General features: G+C 37.9%; 1 protein-coding gene across 1 annotated transcript in view; it reads right to left on the bottom strand.

Annotated features, from left to right (window-relative positions):
* RP1 (RP1 axonemal microtubule associated) overlaps positions 1-13970 on the bottom strand; it is a 104331-nt gene that overhangs the window by 76818 nt on the left and 13543 nt on the right. The window contains exons 5-7 of the mRNA XM_051771815.1: positions 8142-8301; positions 6087-6173; positions 3192-3324 (exon numbers count right to left, since the gene is read on the bottom strand). Of these exons, the coding sequence (XP_051627775.1) occupies positions 3192-3324; positions 6087-6173; positions 8142-8301 (380 nt within the window). The remainder of the gene's footprint in view (positions 1-3191; positions 3325-6086; positions 6174-8141; positions 8302-13970) is intronic.

The raw sequence follows: 13970 nt of genomic DNA, 5'->3' as shown, positions 1-13970 counted from the left end.
TTTAGACATGTGGTTTAGCCTTAGGTACTACTGAGATGAGCAGGGAGTTGGATTAGATGATCCTCATGGGTCCCTTCCAACTTGAAATATTCTATGATTCTATGATTCTTTCCTTTAGGTATTTCATGGAAAAGTGTGCAGAATAAAGATTAAGAGAAGGAACTGTGTTTTTTACGTCTAATTTTCTCTGTAACTGTAGAACATTACATTTGCAAACATATAATTTCTGAAATTAGAAAGTGTAAGGGTTAAGATTATTTACAGTTAAGATTATTCAGTTCTTTCACCCACACCTATGAATTATGAAAGATAGAAGAAGGAGGTAAAACAAATATTGTTTTCAGATCAGCTATTGTTATTTGGGTAAAAGACAGCCACATTTAAGATACAGAAGCTTTTGGCAGTCTTTAGTTTTCAGCATAATCAGGTCCTATTTTTCCCAGAGTATGCCTGTCTCAATATTCAAAATAGTTTTCATGTAGGAACCGTTAGTTTATACCGCATTTTACCCATATCATTTCACGGGTCACCACATGATCTATTTACTTGCCCAAATTTTTCTTTGCAGCACTCACATGAACAGATTCCCCATGAACAGACCATGACAGAGGCAGAGAATTCATTTCTCCACACCAACAAGCCCATGTCTAGGACCACAACAATCCTCTCTATTGCTACAATAGCCTCCTTCAATAACTACCTACTTTCCAGTTTCTACAAGAAGAAAAGCAAAGGTCCGCCAGCTACCAACACTGTGTAACTCTGATTCATTCCCAGCATATAATTAAAACTCATGTTATAAACCAGAGCAGAAGGGGACAAAAGCAGAATGGTAGATGATAAAATGTCAAATGAACGGTGCTCAGTCCTCCAGCATTACAGCTACAAAGTCTCTATGTAATACTTCTTAACAGTTTAACTCCCATGTTTTTCCTTTGAATAAAAAGAGAATGTTAAATCAGAGAGTGTTTCAGCCTCTTTTTATTCAGAAATTGGTTTTAAAGTGCCTCTTATCATCTCTGTTTCACATTGAATCCAGACCTCTTTACTGTTCTGTTATCAAACTATCTTCTCTGAAGTTAAAACCTATGTTCCCTCTTCACTGACTCATGCAGAAATATAATATTGGCAAAAAGACACAGAGGCTGCCTTTCAATTACTAAGTCAGAGATGAAACTGTCTTCTCCAAAGGCTTCAGCATGACTCCTCTTACACTGAAGCTGATAGAAATGCAGAGAAGTCCTTTTCTTCCTCTCTTGTGTGAGGGAGAAATTGTTAACTACAAATTGCAGATTGAGAGGATGGTTTTAAGTGTGCCTTTGAGCTTGTTATGCACAAAGATTACTGAATAGTAAAAATCTTCCATTGTATCTCTATCTCAGAAACAAGGAAACTAGCTACTCAGAAGGAGCCTGAAAATTAGGATGTTGTTGAGGTCAGTGTCCCAGAATATCTAAACAAGAGAACATTTGGGGAAGAAGAGATATTGCAAATAGGGAAACTGAGCATATTCAACATAATATGTTAATTATAATTAATTAACTTTTATTTAAAGGGATGGGTTAGGAGGTGCTTGACCTTTACACCAGCGTGCTTGTATGTCCCCCTGCAATAATAATACCAAAATCTCCTAACCCAAGAGACCAAAACTGTGAGGAAGCAGGCTGGCTGAGGCTTTTCATACCCTCAAGGGTATGAAGATCATGACCATTCAAGATCAAAAGTCATTGTGGCTAATGTGGGTGGGTCTCTCTCTACAGTGCTTCATGAGCCATTTGCAGATGTTAAGTACATCATTGGAGGAAATCTCTCCTGCAATTTTGTTTCTCTTAAAGCATACTAATGAAACACAAACCTGTGTTTTCTGCTCTTCTTGTCGGGTTCTTAATCTGAGAGTTCATTCATCACAGAGAGGCATAAATTCAACTCCAGGTCACCCACCTTTTTATTATAAGAGTAACTGTACCATGGTAAGCTTCTCCACGTTTGTGGGCCATTTTCTGGACTTCTGCCCCTCGAATTTATTTACATCCTCTTCCTCTAGCTGCACCCACAACAGCTGCTACCACTGAAATACCTGTTACAATTTCTGTTTCACAAGTTAAACACAAAGGGCCATATGCATACCACCAATCATTGCTATAACATTAAACATTCTGGAAAAGGGGTTCTGGAATTTCTAGAGAACTTGGAATGGAAGTTTCTCACATCCCATTAATTTTGTCTACTGCAGCTGATATGATTTTTTGGGGGAAGAGGAGAAGGTATGTTCCAGGTGGATCTTATTCTGGTGATAATCCTAGCACAAATAATACCAGTGGTATTACGGCTCTTCCCCCTCTAGCATCAGACCATATAGGATGGAATCTGACCCAGCATTCTTATTTCCTCACCCATATCTCTCCTAGGGCACACTGATCTTGCTGTGCCCTTGTAATTTTCTTAGGCCAGAGAGGATCGATGCCATTTGGAGAGAAGGGAAGAAAAAGCACAGACTTTCCACCCCCTTCCCATTGCTCAAGCATAGAGATCCTATAGCAATAACATCCAGCATGGTGACAGAGATTGGCGTAGTAGAGAAAGACATTAAAAGAGGGTAACGGCAGCAACACCCAATAATTTTTGTACCATTTGGCATCATTCACTTTTAGAATTACAATACAGTCTTCATGTGAGTAATGGAAATTTTAATACTTATAGCCTTCCAAAATATTTTTAAAGTTTTGTTACACATCCAGAAATTAAAAAGCACAATGGCACACTTACACTTTTAATTTCTTACCAGAAAGAAACTAAAACAGCAGCTACAATAGTCATACTGGAGCTATAATCCTCAATTATTGAAAATAGAGTTTGCTATTTGACTCATATGTGCTGGCTTCATGGTAGTTACATATATGTGAGGTGTCTTTACCATTGCCTTTGTATTAAACCAACACACATGCTGAAAATCTCACAAAGAATTAGTCCTCTTGAGGAATCTGTGAAATTCAAAGCATTAAAGACTCTCCCATCTTCTTTCCAGTGCTTCTTAACTTTTTATCTGAGTATGCCCAGTAACCACAGGAAAACAGCACAGAAAAAGTGTTGTAGCAGCCAGAAAGTAATAGAGGGCCTGATGAAAAACAATTAACTCACCTCTATCAACAGCTGTCTGTAGTCTGACTTAGCTGATGTGGTACTATGCTTACCTGGAAGGATAGGCTGACCCTGCTGTAAAACAGGAAGCTCCACAGGTATCTCCCCATCAGACTGGTCCTGGGCCAGCCATCGATGTGCAGGGAAAGAAAACTGCTCCCCTGAGGAAAGGTTCAGCAGCTGCACCTAAGTAGCACAAAAAATTCCAATTTAACTTGCTGATCTGACACCAGATGGTACAGAACAGAAACGAGTGGGATGCTGTTGAAATCTGTGCAGGTAGAGCTCTGTGTATGATAAAAAATCAGTCTGACTTTTCACTCAGTAAGATTTGAAAGCACAGGGCAGAGTAACTCAAGTTACTCTGTGCAGGGTTTATCAGCTCAGGTTCACTCCCACAAAATACAGCTGTTGTTCCAGCTGGTACATCCACGTGGGCTGGCACTAGGTGGCATGGCTTACCAAAGACGGAACTTCTCGAACTTTGGCAATGCTTGCAGCTCTATTTCTTACTTTCTTATCAGAACAGGAATTAAGGGAACAGGTTTTGATTCTTCAACACTGCTTGTGACATAAACAAACCATGAAAGTGCTAGCCCCAACACCAGTCGAGGCCTGCACAGTGCCCTACAAAATTTTCTTTCATGTCCAACTTCTAGCATGCAGCAGCAAAAGGACCATATGCATACCAGCTGAAGGAGGGAAGGAGGTTATTTTGTACTTCAAAGTAAGCAGAAGAAACCCAGAATCACTGGAAACATTTTTCTCTCTTTTGCTTCTTGAATATTAAAATTTTAAGGCAGAGATTCATCTTGTCTGAAAAACTTGACACATCTTGGCCTGCCAGCATCTACTGATGAAACTTGAAAAGGGATTTTAGATTAGCAAAGCAGCACCTTCGTGGACGTTTTCTGGCCTGATATCATCTCAATACAGTAACAGACATAGAAACTGCAGAACACTGAGGGAGGTCTAGTGCGTCTAACTACCAGAAAAGCTCTGCAGTTGCAGATCACTCTCTTTTAATTGCAGTTCTTCCTGAAAAAAAAAAAAAAAAAGTAGATTTCCCGAGGAACAATGATGTTAAATGTCTGTAGGTTGTTTCTATTCTATGAAGTGTAGAAATCAATGGCTGTACTCCTTTGGCTCTCTGCTACACCTGCTACAGATTACCTGTATGGTCTGTTCAGCTGAATGCACTTCTTTTCTTTGACCTTCTGCCCAAAGTTGTAAAGAGGGAATGATCTGGCTGATGAATCATGCCCTAAAAACTGTGCCTGATTGACTGAGATTCCATAAGGAGACAACTAAAATTTATAAGCTAATAACTAATGGAACACAGTGAAGTGTTGATTTTTTTTTTATTTTTAATTTTATTGTTCATTTCATTTAATATACCCCAGGTGGAAAGAGGGAGAATAATAAGTTCTCATTTTTCATTTTCCTTTTGTTTTTTCATACTTCCTCAGTTTCCAAGTTTAAATGTCCGTCTTATACAAAGCAGGCAGCACACCTCTATTAACAGATGGTGACATACAACAAACCTGCAAAGGTTTATTTGTTGAGTCAGATTTTACAATAACGAAAACTTCTAATATGAAGATTATGTATACAAATGAGCCTTTTCCATAAGAGAAAATCCATTGTTCTTTTCTAGCTTCTTAACTCAGATGCACTGTAGAAATTGCAGGTAACCTGTCCCATTGTCTCATGTGACAAAGCTATGAGGTATTTTTCACCCTTTTACTGCTTCCACACACATATTTATGAAAACAAAAATAGCTTGAAACAGAAGAAAACAGTATCTTAAATGATATTCTGGCTACATCATTCTACTTTTTCAGGAAAAACAAATACCTATGTTTTCTAATCAGGCAATCCTCACCTGAATTGAAAGAGATACAATCCCTAGAATTCTATCATGAAAGCTCTTAGAGGGATACTACCAGTGACATGATATTTCAGAATAGGCAGCCACTGGCTAGAGGTATGAACTCACAACCTGATGTTACCTTCAGTTAACATCATCCAGATCTTAGTCTTCTTTCTGAGATGCAGTCGCAGATAAAAACAAGCATCAAATAGCCAGAGAGTTTGAGCACCTATCAATGAATATTTTACTCCAGTGGACACTTTACATTGCATAGATATACATATACCTTGAAATATAATTTTAACATTGAGTTTACCAGCTGTTTCTAAAGCTCTTTATAAACTGCTGCCTCTTAACTGAAAGATAAGAAACTTTTGGCCTAAAGATGGATATGTTTCAGGCATGCATAGCACAGAACTGGCATACATAGTACATCATGGACTCTAAGGATAAAAGTTACCTACTTTAATTTCCAGACCGAAAACATATATTATGCTTCACAGTTGAGGCTTGAAACAGAACTAGCTGATTCTCTTTGCTTTATTATATTTGCTATACCTGCATCAAGGTATAATTTCTGCATAAGGAAAGAGAAGAACCTGTTATTGTCTTTTTGTCCTCAGAGACACAGAATTAGAAACATTTGCAATGTAGCTCTGAGGTATTTATGCTGTGCATAAGGACCCAGCATCAGCCATGGGTTTGGAGATGACTTAGCCAGACTGGATTCAATGACTTTCTGGGTTTCAACAAACTCTAGGCACTCTGTAGCACAGAAAGACTGTAGAAACTGCAGCTAACTTAAGCAGTATTCCTTGCTGCCCAGCCACACATTTTTAAAGAAAAGTACTGTACAGCTGTCACTAAATTGTAAACAGCCAACCAATACATATCATCATAAGCTGCCTTTAGTTCCACACAAAAACACTCCTTCATAAATAATCCCTTAAATGAAGGTGCAAGCATTTGATGATGCTAATATATTTATCCCAGGGATTTTTTCTTACTCATATTTTGACTCCACTGTCCTAGTGACTGCCTTTGGAAAGATAAACTTCTTTCTCACTGCTTTTACCTTTTCACAGTGCCAGGCAGGGGAATTTCCTGCATTCGTATGTCCTATGCGTATTTTGTAGAGATGTCCTATATTTCTAGTATTAATCTGTAAAAGAAGTACAACTAATGAAACACAAAACATTTTTCAAACAGAAAAGACGTGCAACAGAAATTCACTTAGTAACTCTGAGAATTTTGTTTGGAGGAATTAAATACTCTGATATTTAAACAAGTGCTTCCAAACTATTTTGCTTCAAAAAATCATTAGAACCTTGAGCCTTCTAAAGGACAACCCTCAAAAAACCCATTGGCCTGACAATTCCATTTAAATGAATGCTGCTGTAGCTGTTCCCCTCCGAATATTAGCCTCAGTGGGAGATGAATATACTCTGTATGACTAAAACGCAGAACTGTCTTGACCCTAAAACCTGGCTCAGTTTAGCATTTATACCACTGACCTTCTACAAAATAATTTTTGCCACCCACCTACCTCTGAGTTTTTCCCTACCCCTCCAGAAGTGTATACCTTACAATTTGGAAACAATTGTGTTCAGCTTTGATGTTTCGTTTTACAAATCATTTCAATTAAACCAACTTTAAAAGCTGTATTTGAAAGATTAGCTCTAGGGCAGGCAGGATGAGTGTGTCCAGTGCAGATAGCAGGGTGCTGAGGGAATAACTTTGTGTGAAGGTTATTAAACTACTAGTATAAACCTAAGTGTAGAAATAGAAAGCTTATCTTCAAGGAACTGGAAGCATGCCATGAGTGTCTTCCCTCCTCACTGTATAATTTATTTCATTATAATGTAGGCTTGATTTTCTGTCCTTCTGTTGTTTTCTGTACAACTCATTTTCGTGTTTTCATTGACAGTGTATAAGTGGGTGTGAACTGAGTTCCCTGTATCATGAACTTCCCTGAACTCAGTGTTATAAACAGTAAAGAGACAGAGCAGGGAGGACAGACCACAGCTGAGATCTAGCATACAGTGCACTCGGAGAGACTTTTCTCTTTCTATACATTTCAGAGTAGGCTCTCTTTAACTGTGTTCAGTGCTATGCATATTTGCCTGAGAGGGGAATCCTAAATCCCAAACAATGTGACTGCCTCCATATTTTGCATTTAAAAGTCATTGGAGGTAAAATTAATTGCAATAATTACAACAGTAAAGAGCCAACGATATCTGTTGTGAAGAGGGTCTTTTTATATGTCAAGAGAACTGGTTACTTGTTTTATCTACTTCTTTCAACCTGGGATTTTTTGATATCACAGGTGGACAATGACATACTATAGCAGGAGTGCTTCTTCTGAGAAACTCCATCAGGCTGAAGAGGGCAAAGAATTGCATTTTCTGCATCCCAAACATCCATGAGGCTATTGTGGAAAAGGCGAGCTCTTAATCAATGCTGCCATTAAACACCTTTTCTCAGAGAGGGGACTTGCTATGCTGGATACTAATAATGGAAGCAATTGTTTGTCATATGGCCCTATAGTGGACACCTCCCAGAGACAATCTCTAACAATTCCATATATACACTCAAGCTATGCAGATTGTGATGAGGGACCTATTCTGGATCACTTAAATCACTATGCCACAAGACTGATGAGGAAGGAATTTGTTTGTGGCACTGGGGGCAGAAGCAGCTGCAGATAGTAGATTTATTACAGGTATAAAATTTGGCACTACTTCAAGAAAGCAGCAGGTATTTAACAAAATTAAAAATTTGCTCCATATCATAATTCTTCACCTCCTTACTTAATTTTTAATATTGTAGCCCTGTTTCAAATTTGTAAACTAAACAATTATCTGTTGTGTTATATTTCTTGGTATTTTTTTGGGGCACTATGTAAATTAAACAGTAGTTCTTCTTAAACAGATAATAAATATGTTGGATCAAATCAGATTTGGATGAGTGAGTGAGAAAGGATACTAAATTTAGCTCTACATTTAAGTCCCATTTACTTTTCTAGATATGTGTACCACGCAAAAAGCTGTCTTTTCATCACATAGATTTTGAAATGTCATATGATCTGGCAGAATGCAAGAGGGCAATACAATGAATATATATTACTTACTGTGAAGATGTCTTCATTGCCTCTCTGAAATAATTTTCCCTTGTCTCCATCAAGAAAAATAGGACCCGAACTGCCTTGATCCCCATACAATGTAATATAAACCTTTGAGCTTGTTCCTGCAGATGGCATATCACTGGTGAGGACTGACACATTCCATTTCCTAGCTACCAAAAGATAAAAAAGACTCGCTGAATTACTTAAACTCAAGATTCTCAAACAAAATGCATTTCAGTAATCAAAATTCTAAATAATATCATGCCAATGAATACAGAAATATGCGTTTCACGAAATTACACCAGGCAAATATTGTTTGCTGCGTTGGGCATGTCAAGAAATGTCAGGTTGCATTCACATCTTTTATTCCATGTGTCCTGTATGACTATGTCAGATTTGCATGAATGTAGATCACTTTTCAAACGCAGTTTTGAAATTTTTTATTAAATTGTATTGAATATGGTTTTCTGTTTACTTAGGATCTATCACCTCTTCTCAGTGCAGTGCTGTGTAATGACAGTCTTGACACTACTCACATCAAGCATTAGGGTCTCAAAGCAAATTAGCTCTGCTAAAAAAGACCTCCAAGAAAGGGTCTGTATCTCTGCAAAGGTGTGATTGGCTGCATAGATGTAACAACTTGTTTGGAATCCACTGAAGTTTACCAGCACACGAAGGACTTTGACCTGTTGGAGTAAGTCCAGAGGGGGGCCAGCAAGCTGATTAGAGGGATGGAGCACCTCTCCCATGAGGAAAGGCTTATAGAATCAAGTTTGTTCAGCCTGGAAAAGTGAAGGCTTCAAGGTGACCTAATTGTGGCTCTTTAGTACCTGCAGGGAGCCTACGAGCAAGATGGAGAAAGAATATTTACAAGAGCATGTAGTGACAGGACAAGGGGTAATGGCTTCATACTGAAAGAGGGTATGTTTAGAAAATATATTAGGGAAAAATTGTTCACTATGAGGGTGGTGAGGCACCAGAACAGGTTGCCCAGAGAAGCTGTGGATGCCCTGTCCCTGGAAGAGTTTAAGACCAGGTTGGATGGAGTTCTGAATAACCTGGTCTAATGAAAGGCATTCCTGCCTATGGCCTGGGGGTTGGAACTAGTTGGTCTTTAAGGCCCCTTCCAACCCAAACCATTCACCCTGTGGAAGCTGTGTATCAATGGCATGGAATTAAGGGAAATGGTATCACTGAGGGATACTCTTATCAAGAAGTTAAACTTGATCATTACAGGAATTGTTGTAGTTTGAACACATTAAACTGAAAAAATAAGTATAAGCATAAGTATAAAATATAAGTAAGCATACGTATAGGTAAACATAAGTATAAAACATTTAAGTTACTCTAGGTGGGTGTACCTAACCTCTTGTATTAATTTAGTTCATTAAGGTATGCTGGTTTTTGGTGGGGTACACTTAAATGTCTTTATAGTAGCTAGTATGGGGCTAGGTTTTGGATTTCTTCTGAAAACAGGGTTAATAATACAGGATGGTTTTGGTATTGCTGAGCAGCACTTGCACAGCATTAAGGCTTTTTGTTGTTCTCATACTGCCCTGCCAGCAAGGAGGCTAGGAGCTTCAAGGGAACACAGCTGGGACAGCCACCCCCAACTGACTAAATGGCTATTCCATACCATATGGCATCACACTCAGCATATAGAGCTGGAAGGAGAAGAAAGAGGAAGGGGGGATGTTTGGAGTGGTGGTGTTTGTCTTCCCAAGTCACTGCTATGCCTGATGAAGCCTGCCTTTCCTGGTGATTGCTGAACACCTGCCTGCCCATGGGAAGTGATGATTTAATTCCTTGTTTTGCTTTGCCTGTGTGTGTGACTTTTGCTTTCCCTATTAAACTGTCTTTAACTCAACCCACGAATTTTCTCAGTTTTACTCTTCCAGTTCTCTCCCCCATCCCACTGGTGGGGGGAAGTAAGCAAGTGGCTGAGTGGGTCTGAGTTGCCAGCTGGGGTTCAATCCATGACATAAGGTAAGAAAATAGCATTAAATATTCCGCATAATTCTCACTGCGGATTAACATGGTGATTAACTATCATTAACTAATGATATTTGATATCACTAGGGCTATAAAAGACAAGTTCCTTGTTTAATAGAGATACATTAAACAATTAAAGTCTTCCTTTCCTCTGACATCCTTCCAAGTAAGAAAAATATGTCTTATACATTTCAGAAATTACAACCATGATGATTAGAGGAAATGGATAAAATATTTATGTAGGACAAAAAGTTAAGAGAATGTCTGATTTTGTTGACAGATATCAAGGAGGAAAAGGCATATCTAAGTATGGCTTTCAATAACGACTTTGGGATATGTATACACAAATTAACTAGGCTGAGGATGTATAGGGATAGGTATAATTTCAGAAGAATTTGTGGTGGAAAACTAGAACTCAATTTCACTCAGAAAGACTGTAAAATGCCTTCTCAAATGGGTTAGATATTTTTTTTCTTCCTTCTGCATTTCAGAGAAAGTTGCATGGAGACGCTGTGAGCAAGCTCTCTCTGTCCCTGGTATGCACAGAGATAACATGTTTGCAGACATGTGCAAGGCCTCCTCGGGCTAGAGAGGGTGGGGAAGGAGAGAGAGAAGATACAAAAAGCCTTGGAGAAGGAGAGGCATTGCCTTTTTCCCCTAGAGTCCTTGCGTCTGAAATAAACCTTTTTTTATTCATTCCACTGCCTTGCAATTCTTGGCAAGAATACCTGCGTGTGTTTTACCCTACAGGATGGAAACTAGAAAACAGTTAAGACAGATATCAAAAAAAGGATTCAAGCTCTAGAACATCCATCTAGTGGAACCTGTAGTTACTATAGAGAAAAAGTTTTAAGATGAGATTTTGTAATTATATGTATTTACTAACCTAATTCTATGATTTCTTCCTAGCAAGGCACTAAACTAGATTAACTGAAACTTCCTGGGACTGTGATCTATGTTATGTTGGCTGGTTTTTTTTGAACAATGGCAAGACAAAAACTGAATTTCTTCTCAAAGAATGGCATACTATATATAAATCCCTTGAATGTTTGCTGAATGGTTTTCTATCCTATATAAAGTAGCTCATGTTACTCCTCACGGTGTTTTTCCCTCTGTCAATCAGTATGTTGCTCTAGTCACCAACATTGTGAGATTCTCTCTTCAGCCTTCTCCATCTTACCTAATGAAAGCAATTTTATTTTATGTGTATATCTCAGACATTCGATATTCTTTATCTTTGTATATAGAATATATATACACAGGTGTATAGGCTGTAGCACACTGGAGGTCAGTCTCTTCTACCAAGTAACCAGCAATAGGACCAGAGAAAATGGCTTCAAGTTGCACCAGGGAATGTTTAGATGGGATGTTAGGAAAAATTTTTTCACCAAAAGGGTTGTCAAGCATTGGAATAGACTGTCTGGGAAGTGGTTGAGTCACCATCCCTGGAGGCATTTAAAAGACATGTAGATGTGGCACTTGGGGACATGGTTTAGTGGTGGACTTGGCAGTGCTGGGTTAACAGTTGGACTCAGTCTTTTCTAACCTAAATAATTCTGTGATTCTGTGATCTTCCCTGAACCATTAATGAATATATAAACCCTATGACAGTATGGTACATCTCACTGTCAATCTTTTTTCCAGCTCCGAGGTCACCATTGTATTTTGTCTTCCAGTTAGCATCCTGAAATCAGAACAAAGTCCCTCAGTTAGTATAACAATCTTTTCACTGCTTGCTGTGGTCTGGTAATTGTAACCTCAGGGAGTACCTCACATCTCACCTTTTGAGTGCTTAGTTTGCTCAGTAACTCTCAGTAACTCAGTAATAAGCATCTGATTAAAGGTTCTTAAACCTTGATCTGATAAAGTTAAGGTGCCGTGAATGCAGTACAGGGTGCTGTGAATCAGAAAGACTGTGAGTGATGGAGGCATACCTGTTAATTTGTCTGTCTACACATTTAGATATTATTTACAGCATAGAAGCTTGGTACTCAGAATGCTATATGACATTCAGTTGGATTCCAGTAATTTTGAGCTTCATTTTCCAAACATACATTTTATTTCTGTATCAACATGTAAAAGGATGAAAAATACCATTGAGATTCTTCACTTGGAGCAGGAGGATGCAAAAAATATTGGAGATGAACAGAAGAACATCAGAACCAAGGACAGCATACAAAATAACACACAGCTATTTGGTATGAAATGTATTAGACAATATATCTTGCTTTAGTGTTGCAACATCAGTTTATTACACGGAATACACTGCTTCAAACAGCAGAAACATAACAGTTATTTATGGGGAAATATATGGGCCATTGGACTCCTAAAAAGAACTCCTAAAAAGAATGCTTCTAGGTTTCCTACCTGTACTGCAAACACCTTTTGCTTCAATTCCAACTTCTTTCCTCCACGTGCTTTCTGTCCCACATGGAGACAGTCAAAGCCTCTGGGCCAAAGGAATTTGCATCAGCCTTTTATTAGGTCCCCAATCTGGATAATCAAAGGATCATGACCCACGGCTTATCACAGCATGTATGTGCCAGTTATTCTAGGCACAGCCTCCAAGAGTACAGAATGGCCAAATTCTCATCGTCTAGCTGAAAAGTAACACTTTTCTTCAGGTACATCTCTGACTTCATTGACATTGAAGCAAGGTACCATGCAGTATTAGGAATTAAAATCTAACTGAAAAACTGAAACATTCTGCCTAATCACAATATACATTAAATATTTTCCAATTTTATATTTAAAGTCATTTACTGAAAATTGTAAACCATATATGAGTGCTTACGATGCACATGTAATGTTAAAAAAATTCTGTAAACAGGTATCCAAAATAATTCTAATAACAGACGGAAAGATCCTGGAACATATTGCATATGCCCTGATTCTCACAATACAACATATTTACAAACAAAACAAAACAAAAGCTAAAAACACATGGACTGTGTTTAAAGTACAGAGGTTACAGACGAATGCACAACTAAAACTTGTAATGTATTTAGAACAATTTTAAGTAAGTGGTGCTGCCTCAGAAGGAAATATGGCAAGAGGAGCCAGGAAGTCCATTGACAAACAGTCTCTCTTCTCAGTTCCTAAATACACCCCTTTTCTAGTGCCCTCTGGGTAAAAGAGGCAAATTTCATTTGGTGTCTGGATGATCCTAGACACAGACTGAAAAATTTCTTTCCTCCCATAATTATTCTGCAGTTGGCCCTTAAAAACTCAAATAGCAATTTAATAATGTACATCTATGTAAAATTAACACGACTTCTGTTTCCTACTTGCTATTGTGTTACAGCATTTGAATAGTATTTCCTACTTTTCATTTGAAATTAAACATATCAGTTGATTTCTTCCAGGGAAAGCATTTCTACTGAAAGATAATTTTCAAACTCCTTCTCAAATGTCATGAAATATAGAAATCTTATCTTAAAAGTCAGGTAGGTATTTCAAATCACAGTCCTCTGTTCTAACAAGCAGTAGTTATTTCTCTAAAATTAGATGATTAGTATGTAACTATCTCTTAACATGTAATATTTCAGAGGAAAACTGTCTATTAACCAAGAAATCGTTGTCTTAGAACAGCTTTTCTTCTTATGTTGGTTCCCATAAAATTTTAAGTAATATTTGTATTTCAGCAATGATATACAATTGTGATTTATATTTATCTAGGTATTCATATTGGGAGTCTTATTGGGTGTGGCATTCAGCAGTTTATTATGTGATTTTTTTTTTCTGAAGATGTTTTCACTAATCTAATGTTATAGAAATTCCAAGATCTTCATTACAAGTCTTTCTCATCTTTACTGTTTCCATTGTTTATTGTACAAAAGCAAA

This window comes from Manacus candei, unplaced genomic scaffold, assembly GCF_025592945.1.
Source record: "Manacus candei isolate 608988 ecotype Guabito, Panama unplaced genomic scaffold, ASM2559294v1 h1tg000008l, whole genome shotgun sequence".
NCBI classification, from domain to species: Eukaryota; Metazoa; Chordata; class Aves; order Passeriformes; family Pipridae; genus Manacus; species Manacus candei.
Note: the sequence above shows the minus strand (reverse complement) of the source record. Positions and strands in the feature narration are given on the sequence as shown.